Here is a 19,261-nt window from a genome sequence, read left to right on the forward strand (position 1 = left end):
AAGTTGTATGGTGCTTCAAAAAATCTTTTTATTAAAGGAACTACATAAAACCTCTATCACATAAAATAGAAATAAAACAGACAAAAACAACTGCTCCTGTGTTATGCCTTAACTAGAAAACTGGGCTAATGGATTTTACAGATTATGATGTAAAGAGGAAACATTCTTCCAATATCTGTCCCTTTTCTTCAGGTTGCTTGGGGTAGAGAACAAGTATTGTTAGGGTAAGTGAGTTGCTCAATGTAGGGATTCTCCTGGCGTACACTTTTCTGAGAATAAAAGGGTGAAAGATAATTACAGCAGATCAATATTAAATGACAAGGCTGCTGCAGTGGTTCATGTCTGTAATCCTAGCACTTTGGGAAGCTGAGGCAGGAAGATGGCTTGAGGCCAGGAGTTCAAGACCAGCCCCAGCAAGACCCTGTCTGTACAAAAAATAAAAAAATTAGCTGGGCGTGGTGGTGCTCGCCTGTAGTCTCAGCTACTCAGGAGGATGGGGAAGGAGGATCACTTGAACCTAGGAATTTGGGGTTTCAGTGAGCTATGATGACGTCACTGCACTTTGGCCAGGGAGACCGAGGGAGAGACCCTGTCTCAAAAAATAAATAAATAAAAAATAAAAAATAAAATACATGACAGTGAGACATGTCTTTCTCTTGCAGAAAATGAAGCAATAATTCATTATTTATTACATTGTTAAGGTAAAAAGGTGAATTAATAGCAATATAATGATTCTCGAAGGTTAAGGGCTGAGGCTTTAAAGCCTCCTATTGATTCTGCGTCATGTGTGCTCTGTTACACTGCGCTAGCTCTCTGAAGTTCAGCCCTTTACTCTTGCTTCAGGGAGTGTTCCAGACATCAAAGCAGAAAGAGAGAGCATTTACCTCCTGTGTGTATTCATTTGTAAGCCTTTTTCCGTATTTAAAACTGACAGAATGAGAGCACATAGGTTTTTTTATTCACTTGATGTCTGGCCTCTCTCCTTTTATTTGGAATAAGTCATAGGCAAAACTGTAAAATGGACAGAATTTGTTCAAGTCCCTCCTTCTCCTCTGTCCCTGCCACAGAGCCAGTGGGCTCTTTCCTGCTGCCTGGGTGCTGAGATGTTAGCCCTTGAGCTTCTTTAAGGCAAGGACCATTCATTGTTTTATCCTTAATAGTTCAACAGTGTCTAGCATCTCAATGTTCGTCACATAAATGAGCAAAGGATAAATTAATTCATCATAGGCATTATGTTCTAAATATATATTTTTTCATATTAAAAGAGAATGGCTGGAAGGGAACCCTTGACCTCAAGGAATGACTTCCAAATGAGAATTTCAGGCCTCAGGGGAGATATATTTTGGAGGGGGGCAAGAGGTATATATGTAACTTCAAATCACATGACCCAAGATTTCCACATTGTTTTGCTTTATTTAAAGTAGTTCTTGATTTGAGAAATTGCTCCAAAATTCTAGATAAGAAAAAATTTAGGGAATATTGTCAAAACAAAATGAACGGGCAGATTCTGCATCATCTCAATTTTATGGGTAGCATATTAAAGCTCACAGGATATGTGAAGACGCCTTGTAGTGCCGGAGACAACCTTAACTTAATTCATTCCATGGGTCTCCCAAGTGGTCCAGCAGACACTGCTGCGTCAACTTGTTCTTTGGCCCTAGTTCCTGATTTGGTTGGTTCCTGACTGCAGCTCGCATTCTCCTCCAGTTTTTACTTCACTAGTGATATTCACTGCCTGATGGGGTCAATCTCTTGGAATTGCTTTAGCCCAGACAGCTCTTGCTTGACCTTTGAAGCTCTCTTCTGCCCCCTTCTGACATAAGTCTGCATGTACACAGCTGGGCTGAGGCAACTTAAACCTACCTATTCATTCATTCAATAGTAATTCACTGAATGTCTATAAAGTGCCAAGTACTAGGCTCTTGTTATATTAACACTTCAGTGAATAAAACAAAAATAAAATGCCTGCACTGATAGAGCTTGCACATGGGAGCTTCACCTCAGGCTGTACCCCCCACAGTTTGAAACGGACACTTATACTTGGAAGGAACACTTTGAAGGGATTTTTGTAGTATGTGTCTTGAGTAACATTTTATGGGGGAGTCATGTTATAAAATGACTCCCTGCCATACATATTTTGATTCAAATGAGTTCTCTCCTGGAGTCCATTCAAATGGACTTAGTAGTAGGAGTGGGAAAGACTGGGATATTACTGTTCTGTCTATGACATGTCCCATACACACTGATGCTCCCATTTCTAAAAACACATATTTAAATTCTTTATCTTTAATAAGAGATGCTTATCTTTGGTAGGTTCCCTAGAACAGGGTATGAGACAAGTCTTGGTGCTTGCGATTTACTGAAGAGTTGCTCTTCAGGAAAAGTCCTTTGAGGGAGTAAGGGAGGAATTATGGGGAAGGGGAAGGAATTGACAAGGATGAAGTCGCAGGTGAAGTCTACATTTGATCCGATCCATGGGGAGACTTTGGGATATAAATTATACCTTAGAGATTGCCCACCTCCTAGGCCAGGTGGCCTTGTAAGGTGAGGATAGTTCTCCAGAGAAGGGCAGTAGTTGGTCAGCAGTCAGCACAGCAGACGGGCCCTTGCACCAGCAGTGCCTGTTAATGTGCCTCAGGCAAGCCAGTAATTTCATATTCCATGAGTACCATGGGATTTCCAGTGCTGTGTGTAAAAATATTGATGATTTTAAATGCATTTCTACAGATTCATCATTTTAAAAACATTTTTTGAGTATCTCCTGAGTTTTAGATACAGTGGCAGGATTAGTATGCTGCAGACTGTGACATGATTGCTATCTTCACCCCTCTCTGTGGACTAGGAGGGGGCGTGGGCAGGACAATAGGGGTGTGTTCAGGGAGTGTGGCGTGGTGTCCGGCAGAGTCATGCACAGTACACATGGCATACGATGTGGGAGCGGCACTCAATCCCAGATGGTGGCAGGGGAGAGGGTCAGAGAAAGCTTCCTGGGTGATGTGACATGTCAGCCAATCTAGTGAGGGACCTTCATAAAGTCCTTTGTATTAATATTAGTTTCCTGTGGCCTCCATAACAAATTACCACAAACTGGTGGCTTAAACAACAGACATTTATTCTCATAGTTCTAGAGACCAGAAGTTTGAAATCAAGGTGTTGGCAAGGCAGGCTCCCTCCCAAGGCTCTAGAGAAAAAATCTTCCTCGTTTCTTCCAACTTTAGGTGGCGCCAGGCATTCCTTGTCTTGGGGCTGCATCATTCTAGTCAATACCTCCACGGTCACATGACCTCCTCCCTGTGTGTGTGTCTTCTCTTCTGCCTCTCATAAGGTCACTTGCCACTGGACTCAGAGCCCATCCTGTTAATCCAGGGTGCTCTATTCTGAAGATCTTTAACTTAATTCCAACTTCAAAGACCCTTTTTCTAAATAAGATCACATTCACAGGTCTCTGGGGTTAGGGTGTGGCTACACCTTTTTGAGGGCTACCATTCAATCCAATACCTCACTAGCATTTAAACTGTTTTCTATGGAAAGGGGCACTGAGTTTAAACTTCTATAATGAATCATTACATGATGAGGGGAGAGGCCTCCTAAGTAGGAGCCCGAAATGTAATGGTTCTCATGTATAGCCACCTTTTAAGATGCAAACATAGAGGTAAACCTTTTAAACCTGCCACATTCAAACCACCTTTCCTTGAAAAACAGGGGCTACTCATCCTACATTACCCTTGCAATGGAAGAGACTCGCAGTAACTCCACATCAATTTCCCATCTCAGAAATTCTGCCCACAGTGATCCCAGGCAGTCAAGATGGTTTTCATTCCAATGTTATTTATTTAACATTCAGTATCTGTACAGGCAACCTTCTGATCAGCGACAGCGGCAGGTGGAAGTAGTGGAGTGGGGAGAGCTGTTTAGGTTGTTCAGAGTTATGGGGCTTGGTGAATAATTGGTCATGGTGGTGATAAAAGACCCAGAAGACTTCAAGACCTGGGTGAGGAGGACAGGATATTGAGTTCAGTGTTGAATATATTGAATCTGAGGAAGATTCTTCTGTTTTTTCTAAAGCTATTCTACAGTAACTCATCCATGTGAAAAAAAATCTTTAAACTGATGACTGATGAATTCCTAGCTCTATTTTTTTTTTTTTTTTTGGTTACAGAGCATTGATTTGACTTGATTTTCTTTTTTGAAGGAAAGAGAATTTGGGTATTTACTTTTTAGTCAATCATAAGGGATCTGAGCTGCATTTTTAAAGTTCTAACTGAAACATTTGGTGCAGAAATACTCACTCTCTAAACATGATACTAGGCTTCAGCTATTTTTAACCCTGAAATATGCTTTAAATATAAATAATATTATCTCATGCTTAGTGAATGTTGCCTGATTCTTCCTTTTTATTTGTTTTAAAAAGATGTAGGTATTTTAGTCTCCTTCCTTGTTTTCATTTCCCTTTTTTTTGTATCCTTACAAACATAACCCTCAAAAATAAACAGTTCATTTATAATTTATATTCTTTTCTATTCTTTCTATCTTACCTCTCTTCTTGAATCAGTGAGAGGAGAAATGGGCCCTATTATTGTTTTTTTTTCCCCATAAGGGTGAGAATTATGTTAATGTGCAGAAATGTTTTGCTCCTAATCCCTTTGGCAAGAGATAAATAATTCTATTTATATGAACTTGCAAGTGTCACACTGATTACAACTTTCAGTGCACTCATTGTTGCTTTCAAATCATTTCACCTTTCATAGCACTTTAGCAGATGAAGAACTTAATAAGGTGGCATAAATATTACAACAATCAGTAATCAATTAGGACAAATCTTTCATATTTTATTCTATTTTTAATATGTATTTTGAAGAATTATCTTTTAAAATACTTTTTATACTTTATATACTTTTGTTTTATATTTTGGTTCAAATATTAAAATCAAGATCGTTATCTGGTCATGCTAGTTTTTAATATACTATCATTTTAGTAATTCACGTAAAAAAGAAATAATGTTTTAAGGGAAATGAACACTGAGTTTAATGGAGTCCTAGCTTTAGTATGACAGAACACCACAAAGTGTATCCACTTAACTTCCCTTAGCACCATAGTAGCTGTCTGAAAAACTGAAGAGTCTAAGACTCCATTCGAAGGGAGTTTTGATAAGAGTCTATTCAGTGAAGGGCCCATGCTATTCAATGTATCTGATATGTATTATAGTAACATATCAGAGGAAATGTTCTGCTTTTTAAATTAGGCATTTCAAATGAATATGAGCAGCAATTCAAACATTAGTCCCTGATGAGTTCCTTGTGTCTCTTCTTTGCTATGAAATGCTAGAGTCATTTTCATGGGAAGAATGATATCAATATGGGTAACATTTCTTGAAGCAGAAAAACATGATACTCCAACATGATATCCACTTATTATTTTTCTAATAATGTTCCTAACTTGCAGGTGAAGTAACTAAAAGATGTCTGTCATACATTGATGAGGACAAAATATCGATCTAGAGGAAGGGAGGAAGATGCTTGACCAGAGACATTGGCTGCCAGATTGTCTCAGTAAAAAGGAAAAGTTTGAGATTGAAAACAAAAACAAAACCATAGATCAGGTGTAATTCTGAGGGAAAAGTGCCAGAACTTACCAGAGATTCCACAGGAAGAAGTTACAGAGGAGAACCAGAAGGAGAAAATATTGGTACAGACCAATCCCAAGAAGCTCAGAGTCCAGTGGAAAGGGCAGGTGGGGTTTTGTTTCTCCCTCCCTCACACCTTGGGCAGTCAGCAGGCTCCCGAGCTGCTGGAGAGCCTTTCTACCCTCGTGAGCCCAAAAGCTGCTGCCACCAGTGCACTGGGAGCTTCTTGAGGACAGACCACCAGGCTTCCAGTCCCCTTGAGGTGGCTTCCTGTCACCACAGATCCAAGCTGAGACGATGGGTGCCATATTGCTTCTCCACCCATTGTGTGCTATAGTAACCAAAACAGCATGGTGTTGGTACAAAAGTAGAGACATAGACCAATGGAACAGAACAGAGAACCCAGATTAAAACCGTCTACCTACAACCAACTGATCTTTGACAAAACAGACAACAACATACACTTGGGGAAAAGAAGCCCTATTCAATAAATGATACTGGGATAATTGGATAGCCACATGCAGAAGAATGAAACAGCACCCCTATTTTTTACCACTCACAACAATTAACCCAAGATGGATAAAAGACTTAAATGTAAGGCATGAAACCATAACAATTCTAGAAGCAAATATGGGAAAAACTGTTCTAGATCTTGGCCTAGGCAAAAAATTTATGACTAAGATCAATTACAGCAACAACAAAAACAAACAAACAAACAAACAAACAAACAAACAAATGTGACTTGATTAAATTAAAAACTTCTGCACAGCAAATGAAATAGACAACCTACAGAATGGGAAAAAATATTCGCAAACTATACATCTGATAAAGGGCTAATATCCAGAATCTACAAAGAACTTAAATCAGCAAATAAAAAACAAACCACCCCACTAAAAGCTGGGCAAAAGACTTGAACAGAAGCTGTTCTAAAGAAGATAAATGGCCAAAAAACATGACAAAATGTTCAATGTCACTAATCATCAGGGAAGTGTAAATTAAAACTACAATGCTATATCTCCTTATCCCTATTAGAATGGCTATTATTAAAAAGTCCAAAAAAAAAAAAATAGATGCTGGTGTGGATGCAGAGTGAAAGGAATACTCATACACTGTTGGTGGAACTGCAAATTAGTACAACCTCTATGGAAGACACTATGGAGATTCCTCAAAGAACTAAAAGTAAACCTACCATTAGATCCAGCAACCCCACTACTGGGTATTTACCCAAAGGAAAAGAAGTCATTTTATCAAAAAGACATCCATACTGTAATGTTTATTGCAGCATAATTCACAATTGCAAAGATTTTTAATGAACCCAAGCGCTCACCAATTCATGAGTGGATTAACAAAATAGAATATATACATGTTTTGGTATACATGCACACACACACACACACACACACACACACACACACACACACACACACCATGGAGTACTACCCAGACACAAAAAGAAATTAATTAATGTCTGCAGTAATTTAGATGAACCTGGAGACCATTATCTTTTTTTTTTTTTGAGACAGAGTCTTGCTCTGTTGCCCGGGCTAGAGTGAGTGCCGTGGCGTTAGCCTAGCTCACAGCAACCTCAAACTCCTGGGCTTAAGCAATCCTACTGCTTCAGCCTCCCGAGTAACTGGGACTACAGGCATGCGCCACCATGCCCAGCTAATTTTTTCTATATATATTTTTAGTTGGCCAGATAATTTCTTTCTATTTTTAGTAGAGACAGGGTCTCACTCTTGCTCAGGCTGGTCTCGAACTCCTGACCTCGAGCGATCCACGCGCCTCGGCCTCCCAGAGTGCTAGGATTACAGGCGTGAGCCACCTCGCCCGGCCTGGAGACCATTATCTTAAGTGAAGTATCTCAATAATGGACAAACCAACACTACATGTACTCTGTAATAATTTGGAACAAATTGATGGGCACAGAAAGAAGTAAAGATTGTTGGAAATCAAGAAAGATTGTGATAGGAGAGAAGGAGGGGTAAAAACCTACCTAGCAGGTACAATGACCACTGTTTGGGTGATGGGCACACTTACAGCTCTGAGTAAAGCATTATAAAAACTACGCATGTAACAAAAACATTTGTACCCCCTTAATATTTTGAAATTTTAAAAAACTATAAAAAATCAGAGAAAATAAATACTTCAGAAAGGCTTAACCAAAAAAAAGAGAGACAGAAACTAGGAATTGCAGCAACTCACAGGCAGGAAAATATATAGTATTATCCTACAGATCTGTTCCTTATGGTTGCTACCACCAAGCCGCAGAGAGCAGAAATATTGTAAGAAAAAACTGTCCAGGTCAAATGAATAATAAGGTATATGAGTGGCACATTGAATGAGCATAATATATCCATGTAAAACACAGCCCTCCTTTACATAAATTTGTATATGATAATGTTCCATAGTGTCAGCAATTTTTGCCAGGTGATTTATCTTCCAGGACATTTTTTTTTTTTAAAGATAGATTTAATTTTACCATTAGGTCATGGACACTTGTAATTATTAGAATTTTGTGCTATGAAAATGAAATTGAATCTATGAGGTTAGTAATAAAACAAGTAGGAAAAACAGCATGCGAAGAACATCATGTTCAATAAGATCTAGAGTAGGTTATGATGGGAATTTTGATATCTTTTAAATAAGTCTTATTTCTCTAATAATAATATTCCACATTTATGCTTTGGGAAAAGTTTAGTGCTCTAGGAATTTTCAACAGAAGGTGTATACATTGGCCTTCAGATTCCATTGTTTATAACTAATATTGCACAGAAAGTACTTTCAAAGCACATGTTCTTTCAAAATATTCACTCATAACTAGATCTTACATTGAAATCTTCAAGGAATAGACATACAAATTGCTTATGATTTAAAGCTATAAGAAAGGCATTATTAAGATTTAAAATTCTGGTTAGACTTAATCTGATGTTTAGCAATGTTCCAAAAGAAAGATTTTGTAAATGATGACAAATTATTCTCTTAAATGACAATAGCTTTCACAAAGGCTTGAAATTGGCTTAAGTTTAACTCACAATTTGTATCAGTTACAAAGTAAAGAAGTCTTCTTCTTTTTCTAAAGCTGTTCTGCAGAAAAGCTGACAATTTAAAAAGCATCCTAACCTGTTTTGATCTTACCAGTAAAGACGATGGGCAATCTGGATGCTTTGCAACGAGCGGTGTAGTAGGAGTTGCACTAAAGGACTTTCAAGGTTCCATTCAAACTTGACAGCCTGAAGTAAGAGACATCATTACTTTTTTATTCTCAGTATGAAAATCATAGCAGAATACAGAGGGAATTAAAAGGCTTGAGAAAGTCCAGGGAAAACAGCGTGTACATTTTAACAAAATGCTAATAGTAATATATCAATGGCTTTATTAGTTGGTATATAACCAATAACACAGAACACATACATTACATAATTTGGGTTTGTGTAGTCCTTGTTTCTGTCCTTGTTTATGCTTTAGGATTGCAGGATAATAAATAACGGCAGATAGTGTGTGGAGTTCAACCACAGCCTGAGGGGGAATCCTGGCACAAAAAGTAATGTCATGAACAATGTCCTTGGATTATAAAAAGTGTTATTATTAGACAATAGTTACTTCTTCCCATTTGGAGATGAAATCAATGCACATCCAAAGCCTTTATAGAAACGACCAGCTGGTGTATCAGTATTAACCTGCAGACCTTGAATCTTTGCTTAAAGTTTCAAAGCTGACTGGTACCACCATACTCCATTCCCAAATCCTTTCCCTAATCTCCACTGTGAACAACTCTCTTAGGTTTTCTAGGACACCTAACCTGGTAGAAAACACAAAAAATAATGGCATCCCTTAATATCCTTAGGGACCTAATTCAGACCTCCGCCTGCCCTCTGTAGGGACTTTCCTGGCAGCAGTCTAGCCCTGGGTTGCCATCATCGTCCCAGGAATCTGAATATGTGAGAACGAAAACCAGGCTCTCTTCATAACAGTGCTCATCCCTGCTTGACTGTCAAAGCTTTTATCTTCAGTTATCTTCAATAAACCATTTAAATTTCTCTCTCACACACACACACACACACACACACACACACACACACACACACACACAAACACAGAGTTTGCGAGTTTAAGCCAGTCTTTATACCACAGTACAGAGAGCAGAAAAAAAGTGGGCACCCTACCCAGTCAAGCACACACCTGAAGACACACCTCAGTATGCTAACCATCCTCAGGGATGGGAACGTTTATAAATTCCTGTGGTGTGAGTATGCTGAAGACGATTTCAGCAAATTTGCACCAACTCCTGATGCTGTCTGAAGATAGGAAGACCATAATGGGCATTGTCCTAAGCTGCAGGCATGGCCCTCCTTTACTTACTTTCTAATGCGGGACTGACTAGGTCATGGGTTTTATTTATGTCCTAATAGTGAGCATATCATATGGGCATATGAGCAGGAGGTGCGTTTCAGAATTTGCTTCTATGATTGTCTTTTGAGATGTCTGATCCATTATTTCCTCTTGAGCCTGATAACTATTAATATTTGGTGCTCTGGAATTGCTTCCCTTGCTTCCAAACTTCCTGGTTTACTCTGTCCACTGGAGGAACTTCTCCCCAAATCCTGCCTCACCACAGAGAATGCAGACAACTTTTCTGGTGTATACCACATTATCATAAAGTGGTTTGCAGTAACGTGGTTTGTGCCTTATGTGACTCATAGTTATGAACCATATCTTCTGTTTTTGTTAAGGCCTTAAAGTCCTTTCTTAGTGCTTTAATAGAGCGTCTATAATTCTAACATGAGAATGTATAACAAAACAACATGATTCCAGAAAATAATCAACAGGGTTAGGAATCTTTGTGTTGGGAAGTTTAAAGTCAGGGTGAAGCACAGAAGGCTAAGGGCAAAATCTACAACGAATGTTTTGAAATTCTTTCCAGTTTTTATTTATTTTCTAGTTACATTATACATTTCTTTTCACCTCAAAACATTTTCCAATCTTCATTTTTAATTAAAACATACTTTAAGCTTTACCTAATTTTACCTTCTGTGCATTTGCTCTGTTAGAGTCTGTGTGCACCTCATCTTACAAATTTGGATTTGCAGGAATATGGCTCTCAGTGGTATTCCTGGTGCCAAGTGTAGTGACTCAGATTGAGGTTTTTCAAATGAATTTAAGCTCTATAAACTTTTGCAAATACTCTTTTGAGGTGGGTTCAAGATAGTGTGTTGCTCATACCCATGAGTCATGAGATGAGTAGTGATCTTACAAGTCAGCTTACTCACTGTTTTCACTACACTGACAAGTCTATGGAAGTCCTACTATAAGGATTGCTAGATGGATTGGATTGTACCCTATTGTACGGCTATTACTAAACTAGCTCTCTCTGCTTAGGATGACTTAAGAGAAATGAATATCTGTGTGCAAAGTACTACTGCACTAAACTTTATTAATAGAGAGAGGCTTCTCCCAACAGTCCTAGAGTCTCCTGTACTGTCCAGAACGTGATGCACCTGACATTTAAAATAGCTTGTAACAAAACAGCTGAGTTAAAACAAAACAAAACATAAAAACCACAATTTTAGACCTGAAGCACTCAGTGTATTCAGCTATTTATAGGGTCATTATCTTTTATCATATTCAGACTAAATCAATCTTTGCTCATATTTCTAGATAAGTTTGTGTTATTTTCTAAAATTACTCCAACATTGTGATATTTAATTTCGATAAAATGTACTATTCAGTGTGCAAAATTTGGGTATTAGAAATTACTTTTGTGAAATTTATACTCAATATTATAATCCTCTAAGGGAAAGGCAAGAAACTCATAAATCATGAAGACCTACCTGCCACATAATTATTTTCTATATAACATTTATTTGATTAATTTGTATTGCTCTACATATGTGTATGAAAAGATTTCATCACAAGCATTTCTAGTTTTTCCATGTTCTGATTAATAAGTGAAATCATTTTTTAAAAATTTTCCTTTTTGGCATATATATAACTTTTTGTAACAGTATCAATTTTGGCTGGAGAATGTCTTCATTACCCACGTTGACATATGTGCTATAATTTATCTCTCTGGCTGGCCCAATTGCAGTATCAGTTTTATGTAGTCTATTGTTGATTCATTGGGAACGTTTTAGAGAAACATTAGTTAAAATCTTGATTTCCTTGGCAACTCTGTGTTCTTACCTGAACTAGCTGTGGGAGGTATTCCAGTAGTTCATCATTCAAGAGACTGTTTAGTTGCTCAACTGCCACTTTACGAATTTCTTGATCTGGAAAACTAATACATAGTAAATATGCTCATTAGGCTGTTAATGGTGAGGAATAATGCATGAGACATGCCAGGGAGAGCAGAGGATGACTTCTACCCCCAGCACATAAGGTAAAATAATAAGCCCACAATCAATTAAGATAATCATTAGCAACAAATAATTTTTCTGCATTCTATACTTTCATATGGACTTCAGAAGAAAGCCCTTTCAACTAGACTTTGGAAACATGACTTGAGTCAGAGCCCTGCCAGCTTTCTTACTTATAAACTGTGGATTGTGAGTTATATAAAATCTTATCCAAAATAATTCTAAAATCTTTGCTTGTTGTTTAGCCATGCATTTGTTAAATAAATGAATACCAGCTGGATATCTGACAGTTTATATCATTAAAAATAGGATCTAATATTTTTAAACCAGTGTTGGACAGCTCCTAACAAAAACCAGAAAACTAAAGTTCAGAAACCTAAATAAAGACACAAAAATAATTTAATAAGGCTAAATCTTACTAGACTGTGAAGTTCTTGAGGGTAACTGTGCCTTATTCATTTTTGGACTGTGTATGCCTGTCGTAAGATTTAGCACTCATTAGGCACTTAATAAACATTTGTTATCAAAATAAATTTGTGACTGTATGTAGCATTTGAAACCCTATTCCAAAGACAATTTGTTCTCAAATGGTCTCCTCAGATAGTCATCATCTTGCTCCATCACAGAATTAGATTCAATTATCTCAAAGTCCCTGGGAAGTGCCTGGAGATAACTTTGGCACCATACTGCTTTTACAAGATCTTGATGTACTGCTCTGACATGATTAGATATGACTAGGGTTTTGGTAAGAACTATTAATTTTAAATAAACAAGTTTTTTAGAAAAAATTAACATAGTTTAATACTTGAAGGAACTGGTTATAGTAACTCATTTTGCAAACAAAGAAATGAATAAACAAATAAACAAACCCCCAATTCCTTTTGTAGGGAATTAACTGAATGCTTTTCAACCAATCAGGTAAGGTTTCTGAAGATTGGCTCCTGGTAGTATGGAGGTCAGAAAACTCTAAGGTCTTTAATGTCCAGTCTTTTTTCAGCATATCAGGCTACTGAAGGGTGAAATGAATACTATGCCACTACAGAGTCAAGTAAAAAATATTACTCAACTCAACTGTTCTTGATAGCAGCTTGAAATGGAATGCTAAGCAGGTTACATATTTGTTTTCATCATTTAAACCGAGTATTTTAATTGAAAAAATAATTCCACTTTCAAGTTTAATCACTCAAAACTCTTATTTCTGACCTGTAAGTACATTTGCAGTATTTTTCCCCCTTTGAACATTCTAGCAATGAGAGTAGTGAGAACTTCAGTCCAGACACATCTCATGAAGTATTGCTAAGGTCAGAAGATCTCAGCATAACATCATGCACAGATGGAGAACAGAAGAGGGCAGTAAAAATGCAAAGCTAGAAGCAGATCAGCTTGTTTTAGCAAATGAAGACTTTAGATTCTCCTAACTAAATGTGATTGACTCTAATTTATTGCTCTCAACTACTAAACCGTGTGTCTGAAGCTTATAGACATCAAGGTCAGTTTGAGGACGGTTTGAGGTCTTAGAGGGAATAGTTACTTGGTACATTTTGTTGCCTAAGTGATGACTGGTTAAATCAGATACTAATTACCCATGCTTTCTTGTGTGTCTGTTTTACCTTATTGATGTGAATGACAGAAAGAAAGAAAAACAGAAAACAAACACAAGCAACAAAACAAAACTCTTTGGTGAACACTCGCTCTCTAATTATGTATTTGTTTCTACTAAAATGTAAAGCCCACACAATCAGAAAACTTTGTTCCTGGACATGTCCTCAGTGCCTCCGGATCTGTGGGCACTCTTCATGTATTTGTTTGAAGACTGTCTAAATTAAATTCATTATCAGCCCTCCTAAAACATCTTTACTGCTACATTTCCCTGTTGTAGTTTGTGTGATCATCTTTCACCAATCACGTAGACCTAAAATTTTAAAGGTGACATTCTGTCCCTCTTTTTGCACTTTCATTACTTTTTTTCACCTTTCCCATCTGGTGAAATTCAATTCATCCCTGAAGTTCAAGCTCATGCATCAATTTATCTGTGAAGCTATTCCAGCCACTTTTTAGTCCCCTGTAGAGTTAATCACTCTCTTCTCTATGGGATTCTGTATTATGTACATGGTTTAGGGCAGGCTCATTAACTTACGAGTTTCTTGTCCAAGCACAGTTGAATAAAAGTTTGTGGAACTCCTAGTAGTCTCTTATCTTTACATCTAATCAGTTGCCAGGATCTATTGCCTTTTCTATGTTAATGGCTCTAGCATTTATGCTTGCTTATAATTTCTTCTGCAACTCTCTACTCTAGGCCATAATTATTTACCTCATGCTAATACTGACATTTTTTATAGTAATACCTTATAAAACTCCCTAAATTATTTATAAGTTCATTTCTCATAAAACATTTAATGGTTTTCTATTTCTAATGGATCTCTCTTAAGCCCACAGTACTAGTCTAGATATTGAAGGCTAACTAAATACTCCAGATTTTTCTCCTGCCACAATATTGAATGAACCAGTCCAGCTATTGATGTATTATTTTTGCTCTGAAAATGCCATGTGCAAGAGGTCTAGCTTTTGGCCTATCTCAGCTTTTGACATGCCTTCCTTAATAAGTTTAATCATTTTTAGCTTTTGGTTTAAAGTAAGAGATGTGCAACTCTTCCTTTCACTTGAACACTTAGAAGCTATTATAGGGTTATTAACTGGCCTATTTTTAATATTGTTGTATCTTAGGGAATGGAGAGGCCCAAAGAGAGGGAGAGAGATGGGAGCAGCTTGTTGGTGGGGCAGTTAGAACACACACAATGTTTATCGATTAAGTTTGTCATCTATTTGGTTCAGCGTGCCCCAAAACAATTATAATAGTAACATCAAAAATCACTGATCACAGATCACCATAACAAATATAATAATAATGAAAAAGTTTGACATACTGTGAGCATTACCAAAATGTGACATAAAGATATGAAATGAGCACATGCTGTTAGAAAATCATGCCAAGAGAATTGTTCAAAGCAAGATTGCCACAAACTTTCAATCTGTAAGAAATGCCAGGTCTGAGAATCACAATAAGGCAAAGTTCAATGAAGTCAGCTATGCCTGTATTTTTTTTCAGAATCAGGAGAACAAAAAACTAGTAATACAATACCTGTATGGTATAGTCCAAAAGGAAAATTATATATTTGTATCAGTATGTGTGCATGCTGGGAAGAATGTTTTTGTTCTTTAGTGGAAAAGGATTTTTCCTTTTATTCATTACTGTTGCTTGAAGTTTGGGAAGAAATTGAAGGAGAAGTTGCTACGAAACAACCACAAGACATCCTGAGATGTGACTGAGGCCTAACTTGACATTAAAGCATATCCAAATATAACTTGTATTTGACTATTTTAGCCACATTAAAAGGATGCCGGCAGTATTACTAAAGTTCCTGGGACATGGGGTCTTTCATACACTGCTGGCAATATATGGCAACGTGCATTAAAGCAAAAAAAAAAAAAAACCCTTTAAAGCGTGCTTATTCCTTGATCTAGTAATATAACATTTGGGAAATTATTTTAAGGATATAATCAGAGATGTGCATGAAGATACGTCTATGCAAACAAAATTGGAAATAACACAAATGCCTAAAAAATAAATAGTGCTATGACCATATGATGGAATACATGCAGTCATTAAAAGTAATAAAAGAATATTTAATGATATGAAGATATTATACAACGTTTATGCAGTATAATACCATTTTAAAAGAAATATCTGCATATTTTTCAATATGTTTAACAAAACAATGAGAAGGATCAAAATATTAATACCAAATATCTGAATGGAACTTTCATAGATGACTTTAATTTTCTTTTTTAAGCTTAATTTTAAAATTTTTCAAATTTTCTGTATGAAACTTTCATTAATTACTAAAAAAATTAATAAATACTTTTTAAAAGGTTCATACAACCAATTAATAAGTATATATGAATAATTGCAGATTCATTGCCAGCACTAGAAAAAAACCTCCAAATCATATGCCCTTTCAAGAGTGAACATCACTGTGTGAACAAACAAGCATCCTACTTTTTAGTTGATTTAGAATATTCCTCTAACTTAATGGGCCTCTAGAGAATTCATGTTTAACTTAATACCTTTTCAGGGCCCATGAACTCAGGTATAGATCAATGGGCAAATATGTTCCACAAAACCTGGCATTTCTTCCCTGTGATATTATCTGAAGTTATTTAAACATTCTTTTGGGATATAGTTGTTGGCATTTCATGCTCAGTAGCTCATTCCTCAATGAGGTAAGGGCTACTCATTTGTTCTCTGACTTTGGTGTGATATTTACACACTGAAATGTCATATGTATCAGAAGAACTGCAACCTGTTTTGAATTTTCCACTAGCCAGGTTATCATGCTTTCTTTGAGGTGCTTGAAAAATGCACATATAATTTCTGTATATCATAAACCAGGAGACACTCTTTAGCAATTCTGCTAACCTTGGGAATACTAAATCCTGTAGAACTGCATATTACATTATGCATCTGGGAGAGAAACACAAGTTCTATTATTGGAGATTCATCAGGCTGATGTCAACTAGGTTCCTCACTTATTTACATTTATAAGAAACTTCCTTAGAATCAATAAGAAAATAGATCATTACAATGTAATAAGTGGAGCTCTGGCTTGAGATATAAAAAAGATAAAGGTCAGTGAAATTTCATTACCTGTTGGGGAGAAGATCATGTAAGTAAGGTAAAAGAAATGTTCACCTATTATGAAAAAATTTTTTTAATAAGGCTTAAAAGTTTATATGAAATAATCACTTCTTTAAAGTTATTCACCATTTTCTAAATGTTTGCCTAAGCAACGTTATGCTACTTAATTTACTTTCCTAAGCATGTCTGAAGAAGAGGGAGCAAAACCAAAATACTACTCTCTCTTACTATTCAGGATTTAGTGGGTCTCTGAGTTGAGCCAACAATTGAGTCCCTGGGATCTCACAGCTAAGGTAAATATGACTCTGTACAATAATCGTTAAGGATTTACCTAAAAATTGAACATGATCCATTGCCAGTGGGGACACTGAGAGACAAAGGAGAAACACTCTTTGAAGACTGAGATTATAAGGGATAATAAAAAGATTCAAAGATATGGGGCTAAAAACTCAGACAGTAAAACAAAATTAGGTAAAATTAAAGTAACCTCAAGATAAAAATTAAAGTAACCTCAAGACAAACATTTTTCAAAGGAACTTCAGTGAAGTATCAGCTCTATATCTTGCCAACAATGTAGGGTTAACACAAAGTATAGAGTCAAACAAAGGATGAAGTTGAAATGGTCATGCTTACGTGTGCAGGAAAGGAAGAGTACAGAGTATTTAGGCAACTCTCTGCCTTGAAGTGGAGGTGATAACTGACCAATGGTTAGGATTTGTTGTACAATAGCAGTTCTCCAATTATTGGTATCAGGACATTTCTATACTCTTAAAATTATTAAAGACTCCAAAGAAATTTTGTTTATGTGGAAATTATATCTATCAATAATTGCAATATTAGAAACAAACCCGGGGCATTTAAGAATATGTACCCATTCATTTGAAATAACATTAGTAAACCCATTACGTGTTAACATAAATAACATATTTCTATAAAAAATAGCTATGTTTTCAAAAATAATATTTAGTGAGATTAGCAATATTGTTTTCCATTTTTGCAAATCTCTTTAATGTCTGGTTCAATAAAAGACAGCTGGATTCTCTTATCTGGTTCTACATTAAATCTGTTAAAACATGATGAGACATGTAGCATCTGCAAAACTCCACGCTTAGGAACGAATGAGTGTGACAAAGGCCAATGACATCTTAGAATTGTTACAGAAATAAATCTGACCTTGTAACATCCTTGGAATATTTTGGGGACTTCAGACCTCACTTTTAGAACCCCGCAGGTACATCGTAGTTTTGGCAGGTGTCGTTGTGGGGCCTTTAGTCAAAGAATCAGCACCTGTGGTCTGTTTCTAAAACAGCAGCACTTTGGCTGTCTCTTCCCCGGGCACAAATTAGCTCTGAAGTCATCTAACCAACATTCAGACTTGGAAATTGTCATTACTCATCTTTTTTTCTCAAGCATTTACAATTTCTCTCATCTCAGAGGGCTATAGGAATATCACAGAGTATCTAGCCAACCTTCAACAGGGCCAGTGGAGACAGAAAATAAAATTTCAACAGAACAATGTATCTTTCAATTTCTTCCATTTGACTTTTTTTGATCATTTCTACTCCTTTCTTATTTTCTCCCCATTTCATTGCTTTTCTCGTTCGTTCCTCTTTTTCCAGTTTGAAAAATGATAGAGGGACAATATCTTGCTCAAAGAACTTTTGAAATGAGAGGTAAAAGCCAAGTGCGATGTAAGAAATGTCGACCTTTAATTAAAAAGCAACTTTGAGTAAACTGAAAAGCAAAGGAATCTGAGATCACATTTAAGTGTAATGGAAATGTCAGACTCCAGAATACACAGCAAGAGTTCCTGCAGAATATGCCATGAGGCTATTCACAGTTAATAGCCCCAACTATCAGGATAGAATTGGAAAACCATCAGAAATGCACAACTGTTTCTCCAACAGGTTTTCAGTCTGATGACACACTTGGCACCAGCTTAGAAGAAAAATGTCAGTATGAACATTTTTGCTATTTTTCTAGTACTGAAAGGATCAGATTTGACAAAGAAATTTTTCTAGGCAAAGTGGGGAATAAGATTCTTTAAGATGATTGTAAACCTCTATCTTCTGAATAATCCAAGTTCTTTCAAGGATTTTTACATGGTTACAGAATATTAGAACCCAAGGAAACTTGGAGACCTAGTTCAATGTCCTTATTATACAGAAGAAACTCAAACTCAGAGAGTTTAATCAGTTTCCCAAGATTATTTGTCTATGGCACTGAACTAGAATCCAAATATCCAGATTAGCAGGCCAGTAGGCTTTCTATAGTCCTTCTAGCAAGGGCTTTTGATTTTTTGAATAGATATTACTGTATACCATATAATAAAATCACAAGATGAGCTTGGGCATATTAGTTATTTACCATTCTAAATGGGATCAATAGAAATGCATAGTAGTAAGCAGTGTAATTTGTGTAATCAGACTGAGACATTCGTCCATTTGTGATCCAAAAGGAATAATAATGAATCCTGGACTTAAGGGGACATACAAACTGCACAGAAGTATTTTCTGACAGTTTATGGACTTGTGTATAGATATTGGGAATGGTATTGGTGAGTTTAAATTACTACTTTGTTCCTTT

At 36.6% G+C, this 19,261-nt stretch overlaps 1 protein-coding gene across 2 annotated transcripts in view; it reads right to left on the reverse strand.

Moving 5' to 3' along the window:
* Window positions 1-19,261, reverse strand: part of PIK3C2G (phosphatidylinositol-4-phosphate 3-kinase catalytic subunit type 2 gamma) — a 336,298-nt gene that overhangs the window by 190,570 nt on the left and 126,467 nt on the right. For both annotated transcript variants that reach the window (XM_045554248.1, XM_045554249.1), the window contains exons 16-17: window positions 11,807-11,900; window positions 8,762-8,856 (exon numbers count right to left, since the gene is read on the reverse strand). In XM_045554248.1, the coding sequence (XP_045410204.1) occupies window positions 8,762-8,856; window positions 11,807-11,900 (189 nt within the window). The remainder of the gene's footprint in view (window positions 1-8,761; window positions 8,857-11,806; window positions 11,901-19,261) is intronic.

This window comes from Lemur catta, chromosome 6 (genome assembly GCF_020740605.2).
Source record: "Lemur catta isolate mLemCat1 chromosome 6, mLemCat1.pri, whole genome shotgun sequence".
Lineage (NCBI taxonomy): Eukaryota > Metazoa > Chordata > Mammalia > Primates > Lemuridae > Lemur > Lemur catta.